This window comes from Natrix helvetica, assembly GCF_964273705.1.
Source record: "Natrix helvetica genome assembly, chromosome: 1".
NCBI classification, from domain to species: Eukaryota; Metazoa; Chordata; class Lepidosauria; order Squamata; family Natricidae; genus Natrix; species Natrix helvetica.
Window position 1 is genome coordinate 77,541,410 of NC_138548.1, and position 8,253 is coordinate 77,549,662.

Here is an 8,253-nt window from a genome sequence, read left to right on the forward strand (position 1 = left end):
GAATCAAGCTTGTGCTACAAAAATCAAACATTTTTATCCCATTGATGGTTACTATGAATCTGCCAAAATGATTTTATACACAATTGTCAAATGAGAGAATCTTTTCCTAAAAGTCCCGGCTCCTACTTATACTAACTGGGATGTTTTCTCCCAACATTGTCTACACGTGGTTTTCTACACAAAATTTCTCAGCTCTGCCTATCTTACAGGGTTGTTACTAAGGGGATGGGGGGAAAAACCATGGGTGTTGCCTCAAGCTCCTGCACAAAAGGCAGAATATAAATCACATAAAAAATAAACAAGCAAGCATTTAGATGTTATAAAAATACAACTTTCATCTTGTGAAGATAATTAGCCAAACAATAAAATAAAACTGGCACTCTTATAATTTTAATGAAATAAATAAAATAATGACAGTATAAATCTGTGGTCTAACTCCAACTCAAAAACAGTTAAATTAAGTCAAATAGTAATGCTGTGGATAAGTTTAGGGATATGCTAGAATAAATTTACTACATAACTTCAAGGATCTGAACAGCCAGAAAATAATTATTTTGAAAATTTAGGGGTATGTGTTGACATCAGTATTTGAAAACATATTCAGTCCTAAATGCTCAGTCAATTTTTTTCTGTTAATGTTCCTTTTAAAGCTGTTTCCAATGAAGCAAAACAGAGTCCTTTTTAGGGTGGTTAGCAAATCTGCAAGTGGACGACACATATTCATACAATTTTATATTATATAGAGTAACATATGTAAGAGACTTTTTGGAACCTATAACTACAGACTTAAAAAACCCAATCAGAAAGACAGAAAAATACAGATGCAAACAGAAACCATGTTCACACAGTACATTAGAATATACCGAATAGTAGACCTAATAGCTTGCTAACACTGTAATTAATACTTTTTATTAAATATAATTGCCAATGGATGTTCAGAGTTTGTCTTGGAATTAAGAGAAAAGGAATTTTGTTTGAGATGTAGCACTTTCCCAGAGAATTCTATATTCGGGAACATTAGACTCAGCTTTGAGGTATACTTATCCAGCTTTATAAACCTAGCACTGCTCAAAATGCTTTCACTTAGTGGGATCTCAGAGTCCTCAAATGATTATTTTTTAAAAAGAAATTTTAGGAAGCTAAGGAATACGAGAGTAAAAAAATGGTTTATTTTTTAAAATAAAAATATGAACATCTAAATCACCACTCAGTGTTTACACTCATGCAGGATTATATACAATGAATGGAGGTGAAATGGGGGGGGGCGGGGGGCCACATGGCAGCATCTGGAGTCCACCATCACAGTGTTAATGGTAAAAATATAAGTGACCAATTCTAGGTAAAATCTGAGTTTATGCTTAGATTATAAATACAAATTATATCTTACATTTTTCCCCTCTCACTCCCACCCTCTGAGAATAGCAGCCAGTTGACCGTTTAGCACATGAGGCTTCTCATATTGCCACCCCAGTGTATTTTATAGAAATGTCCCTTTTCCAAGGAACTCAATGTAGTACCCCGATAGCTGTTCAGTTCCATCTCTCACTACAGGAATCCTGTAGGGCAGGTCTGACTGGCAACATAATTGATTTAAAGTCATGCTGGGCCTGGATATGAGGCAAGCAGCAAACTTTGCTCTCTCAGGAAATCTAGAGCACTAGGAGTTAGAATTCCATGACAATATTAATATGACGAGCTTGCTCCTGTCTTCAAAATGTAAATACTAAGCTTTCTTGTATCACAGCAACATTCTTGGTCTCCACCTTCCCGAATAATGTTGTCATTCCTGAAGCTTCCCACAAGTTAAATAGGAGGGAAGAGGCGCTGCAAGGTATAGAGACATATAAAGGACATACAGTAGATAATTAAGGAATTTGCATGAAATCGTTTTGAAAGAGCCAGATTTGGTCCCAGGATGCTGGGTTTGTTAGTTTCCCCTCAGCAGTCAATTTAGCTCTATTTCAGATGTAGGTTCTGGGTAGTATATTCCAAACTGCAGACTAGTGCCAAGCAATCAACATGCATATTGCAGAATTTATGGAACTTCTGATGAAGTGGATGTGCTTCCTTGCTTCGGAGAAAAAGCCTAAATATAGATCATCTGTCAGGCACTAACTTCATGCCAGGCTAAAAGAACTTAACCAGCAATCTCAAAAAACCCCAGTTCCTTTTTATGCCCCTGTATTAAATTGTCCCATAAATGCAACTTTGGTACATCTCCTATGTTAGTGGCTTGATTGCCTCAATCCAATTAGCTCTTTCCGCCTTGGAACGAGCCTGTATGTAGTAGTGAATGTCATTTTTTGTGATGATTTTGAAGAGGTTGCCCTGCACATTTCCTTTCACTCCTGAAAAAGAAAAGAAAGTCATTGAATAGGACATACAGTCTTCAACTTACAACTGTTCATTTAGTGAGCGTTCGAAATTACAAAGGCACCGTAAAAGTGACTTATTAACATTTTTCACACTTAGGACCATTGCAATAACCTCCATGGTCATGTGATTAAAATTCAGACATTTGACAATATTTATGACGGTTGCAGTGTCCCAGGGTCATGTGATCACCTTTTGCAAATTTCTGGCAAGCAAAGTCGGTGGGGAAGCCAGATTCACTTAACAAGTGTTAATAATTGAACATCTGCAGTAATTCACTTAACAACCGTGGCAAGAAGGGTCATAAAATGAGGCACAAGTAACTATCTTGCTTAGCTACAGAAACTTTGGACTCAATGGTGGTCATAAGTTGAGACTATCTGTGAAGAGAGCCAGTTTGGTGCAGCAGTTAAGGCTAGAAACTGGGAGACAATGAGTTCCAGTCCTGCCTGAGACAAAAAGCCAGCTGGGTAACCTTGGACCAGTCACTTTCTCTCAGTCCTAGGAAGGAGGCAATGGCAAGCCACTTCTGAAAATCTTGTGAGGAAAACTGTGAGAATTTGTCCAGCTGGTTGCTGGGACTCAAAAACTTACTCAAAGGCACACATACACACACACCCAAAAGACAAAAAGCTGCTGAAGTACCAGCAATCTCTCAGAGGGAGAATGTCAGAATAGGTACTGATATAATACAATACAATACAATCGCAGAGTTGGAAGGGACCTTGGAGGTCTTCTAGTCCAACCCCCTGCCTAGGCAGGAAACCCTATACCGTTTCAGACAAATGGCTATCCAACATCTTCTTAAAGACTTCCAGTGTTGGGCCATTCACAACTAGAAGCACCATAGAAGACTCACTGAACCTTCTTTTCCATTCTGCATTACATGAATTTTGCTTAAGTCATACGTATATAAAATGCTTTCAAAAGTGAGACAAATGGGCCATGTGAGTAACGAAGCAATGCTGCTTAAGTTTTTCATTTCTGAAGAGAAACCACAGCCATTTCTGCTGCTGTGATTGTCCTCCCCTAAGCTATCCTGGTGAAGTTGTGGTGTGTCTGTGTGTGTCCCATTTTCCCTTTTGGACAGCTGCTTTTGCTACGGCTTTGAGAAGGGTGTGCCTTTATTTATAAATTTAATAAACTAAACTAAACTAAACTTTGTTTGTGTATAATATGGCTAAAATGAGAGGGAGTTAGGGTGTGGAGCATCCATATTTTATGCACCCCCATTCCCACTTCTTTTTAAGAACTGGCCCTCGCAGAAAATCCGATCCATTGGAAGGGCGCTAGGAGCTCTTTATCACAAGCATTCCTTAGCAGAAATAGTTCTATGCTGTGTGATAAAAGGAGTTGCCGGCAAAATCCTGATTCCATTTGCTCTCTTGTGTTTTGTGCTTGTCCTATATTGTGTAACACATGGTCTGGAAATGAGACAAGGAGGGGTGGGGGTAACATTGGCTGCTTCCAATGCCCCTGCAAATAATGAATGAAGGACCACCACTCCAATCCTTATCAATGAACAAAAAAAGAAAGCTATCAAAATAACAGTAAAACTGCATCTTGCAAGGTAAAAACTTGCCTGTAGGGACTCCATTGTCTTCCAGTGCTGAAACAAGACAACCACGGAGAGAAAATCCCCCAACTGGTTTGTTATCTTCCTATAGGAGAAAAAAAGTGGACCAATGTGAGTGAAGCAAATAATCAAAATGTTATATTCCCTTCAACAAATTTGGCATAGGCAGTGAAAGTTTTGCTTGAGTTTGCTTCTATTTAAGGCAGGGGTGTCCAAACTTGGGAACTTTAAGACTTGTGGACTTCAACTCCCAGAATTCCCCAGCCAGCCATGCTGGCTGGGGAATTCTGGGAGTTGAAGTCCACAAGTCTTAAAGTTCCCAGGTTTGGACACCGCTGATTTAAGGAGATGCTCTACAGCAGGGGTGTCAAACACCTGGCCCGCGGGCTGGATGCATCACACACTGGCCATACCCATGCTCTGTTTAGCAAAGCAGGAGGAAGTCGTGATACGTCATGTGACACCGCCATGACGTGAGTTTGACAGCCCTGTGCTAAACCATGATAATGTTAGCATGTGGACACTGCCTTCTAAGCTCTGCCACATGTGATTCAGGACATCGTAAAATGGTTGCCATTGTCAACTTTTATTATTATTATTATTAATTATTATTAACTTGGCAGAAACTGAAACGGAAAAATATTGATAATGTTTTTGCCTCAGATTTTAGTTTCAACAAGCTGAGAAGAGCAGCAGCTTTAAATTTGCGTGACACATTAGACTTTAGGTACAGTATAATCTCCACAGTTGATTAAAGGGTTTCAACAACCTGGGGATTAAATGGCACTTTCACAAACACTTTACACTGCCTGAAGGCACTCCTATGCTGCCAACACGTCTATTTTTTTCAGTCCTTTAAAAAGCCGTCTGAAGACAGTCTGGACTTTACTTCTCTTCTGCTGACTCACAAGAACAAGTAGCAAAGAATCCCAGCCATGCCCTCAACCCTCACTATGGTTCTGGAGAAAGAGACATTCTTACCACCTATGCACAAGGAAATGTTAAAAATCTCTTAGGTTCCTCTCCCCAACCTACTCCAATCTTGATGTGTTGTGTAGCTATTTTGTCATATGCAAAATCTCAGAGTGGTTTGGGAGGGGGTGTGAGACTGTATTTTTGTTTAAAAGAGTTTTAGGGTCAGCTGATAGTTAGGAACTAGGAGTTGGGATAAGGTAAGACTTCCTACACAAGCTTCAGAGAGTTTGACTACAGGTAATGAGCATAACTGAGACAAGCAACTCTATCACTAAGCAATGTGATCATTAAATGAGACATCATGTTTTACTCTGGCTTCAAACACATATAGATGAGTTTACCCAGATCTCGAGCATAAGCAGCGTAGAATTACAGACTACAGGAAATGACTAGAGATCTAACCAGAGTCTTCAAATGACATACATACATACATACATACATACATACATACATACATACATACATACATACACATACAGAGAGAGAGAGAGAGAGAGAGAGAGAGCAGGACTCCTATATGTATCATGTTTGCATAGGGGGGAAAAAAACCTTCAGCAGTATGTATCTTGCTGAAATTCCATAATGTAACTTGTCTCATCCCCAAACCCAATGGTGTTTTTTTTCAATGACAGAAAACAATAACCACAAGGTATAACTGTTCCCAAAGCAAATGAATTATATTAGGCTATTATTTATTTATTTATTTATTTATTTATTTATTTATTTTTTATTTATTTAGATTGTCACTCATGTACAAGAGAACAGGAATATGAACACAGGAAATGGGTACAAATAAATGGGGACATTAGGACAGGGCCATTAGGCATGCTGGTGCACTTATGCACACCCCTACTGACCTTTTAGGAATGGGGTTGAAGCTGAAGTAGTCATTGACAGGTAGATTTAATTTAATACAGATTTAGCTTTGTATTTAATTGGCACGTTGACTTATAACTAATATGGAGACAAACTACATCACAGTGCAAACTACTCAACATGTACTCTAAGTATTATGGGCCATTTAGGATCCAGTGGGGATCTTAATGGATCTGCCCCAGCCTTACTGAAAACTATTCAGAATTCATTCCTCCTACCCATCAGCAACAGTCTTAAGGCCTTGGGGGGGGGCATTCCCCAAAGGCACATATGCAGAGAGTTTCGAACATTGCAGTGCCATTGTCTCACCTTTGTGGGGTCATAATAATGTAAGAAAGCAGGATCAGACCTCAGGACAAAGCGCCTGACTTTCCAGTTCTTCCTCTTGTGCCCCTGAAAGTTGGAAAATAAATTTAATTCTCTTTCTCCAAAACACGGATCTCTTGTAATTGTCAATAGTAGAGAAATAATATGGCATTATCTGTTTACTCCCTTTTATCTTTGCAGAAAACAAGTTAATGGATAATTCAGGTGGACTTCATTTAATAACCATTTGTTCAGAGATTGTTTGAAAGTTATGATGACACTCAACAAATGATACTTATGGCCGGACTCCAGAGTTACAGCTGTTGAAGAACTCTTGCGGTCATCGGATAAAAATTCAGGCGCTTAGCAGCCCCCTCTTGCATTTGAAACCCCAAGATCAGTGGTGTGATTCAATTTTTTTTACTACCGGTTCTGTGGGCATGGCTTGGTGGGCGTGGCAGAGGAAGGATACTGTAAAATCTCCATTCCCTCCCTACTCCGGGAGAAAGTTACTGCAAAATCCCTATTTCCTCCCGATCAGCTGGGCCTCGGGAGGCAGAGAATAGATGACAGCAGGGCCAGTCAGAGTTGGTATTTATACCAGTTCTCCGAACTACTCAAAATTTCTGCTACCGGTTCTCCAGAACTGGTCAGAACCTGCTGAATATCACCTCTGCCCAGGATGCGCTTCAATAAGCCTCACCCACCTGATCTCCCCCCACCTAAGTCCTTTGGCTCCTGCACTCCATGGTCCTTGCCCTCCTGTCCCTAACTGATTTTCATCAATTTCTTACTTCTGCTGCTAACAAAACACACCTGGACTGGCTCTGTGAGGCAGCTGCTGGCACTCAAGGCTGCCTTCTTGAGGTTGAGTGTAGCACAAGTAACCTTGTGAGACCACTAGAAGATGGTGAAGGTCAGTTAGGGGTGGTAGAGCACAGTTGATCTACTGATTATTACCGAAAAGCTACCACAAATGAAATGGTTATAAATATTTGATACATTGAAATATGTGAAGAAATACCATAATCCTCCAAGTTGTTTGAATGATCTTAAAATTTTTGCCTACGTTTTTTTTTGGCCTACATTTTTCAAGGGCCTTTGCATTCCCCAAACCAATGGCTGAATTCACAATAAGATTAGATTTTATTTAATTACATTTAACAAAAATAAATAAATATCATTAAATAAGATTGTTCTCCAGCCATGTACCTAAATAATTTCCCCCTATTCTCATATTACAAACTACAATTTATAAATAAATGTTACTGGCTTTTGAGGGCCATTTCCTAAGCTTTCAGAAGTTATGTGTGATCCTATTGCCTGCTTTCTGGTGCAGATTGTGCTGTGTAGAAAGAACATTTTGCCATGCCAAAAATAAGACCATGATGCTTGGGTGTCACTTTCTGTATCAGACTGAAAGAAAAGCTATGTGTTCATTAAGTCACATATTGTGGTTAGAAGATTGTTTCTATTTATTCTCTATTTCTAACACTTCTTTTCAACAGAAACTTAGTGGGAAGAGTTTCAATTAGGTACCATCTAAGCAGGGGTGGGTTCCTGCCAGTTCTAACCTCTTCTATAGAAGAGGTTCCACAAATCTACAATGCTGTTTAGAACCGGTTCCAGCTCCCTCCCCCGGCCCATCCGCACATCATCAAGATGAAGAGCGAGAGGAGGAATTCTGGGAGTTGAAGTCCACAAGTCTTAAAGCTGTCAAGTTTGAACACCCCTGGAGTTTTTTTTCTAAAGGATGAAGGGTACAAGGGTCTTGTAACTTGACAGCTTTAAGACTTGCGTGCTTCAAATGCCAGAGTTTCTGAGCCAACATTTTGGTTGCTAAGCAAGAGCGTTGTTAAGTGAGTTTCACCACATTTTACAAGTTGGCCACGCCCACCCAGTCACATGGCTGGCAAGCCACTCCCACCCAGTCACATGGCCAGCAAGCTACTCCCACAAAGCAGGCCATACCTACAGAAGAGGTTCTAAACAATTTTAAAACCCACCACTGTATCCAAGTCTTGTTCAGATGTTAATTTGTTAATTGTATATTAATTAAATTGTGAGGTTTTCCTATTAAAATGCCATTTTATTTCAGAAAGAGCTTTAGAAGATACCAATTAAATATTGCCTCATCCCCATCCCAT

General features: G+C 39.6%; 1 protein-coding gene across 1 annotated transcript in view; it reads right to left on the minus strand.

Annotated features, from left to right (window-relative positions):
- Positions 1-13: 13 nt before the first annotated feature.
- PLEK2 (pleckstrin 2) overlaps positions 14-8,253 on the minus strand; it is a 19,021-nt gene continuing 10,781 nt past the window's right edge. Inside the window, 3 exon segments of the mRNA XM_081955253.1 lie at positions 14-2,348; positions 3,956-4,034; positions 6,110-6,223. Of these exon segments, the coding sequence (XP_081811379.1) occupies positions 2,221-2,348; positions 3,956-4,034; positions 6,110-6,223 (321 nt within the window). The 3' untranslated portion in view covers positions 14-2,220.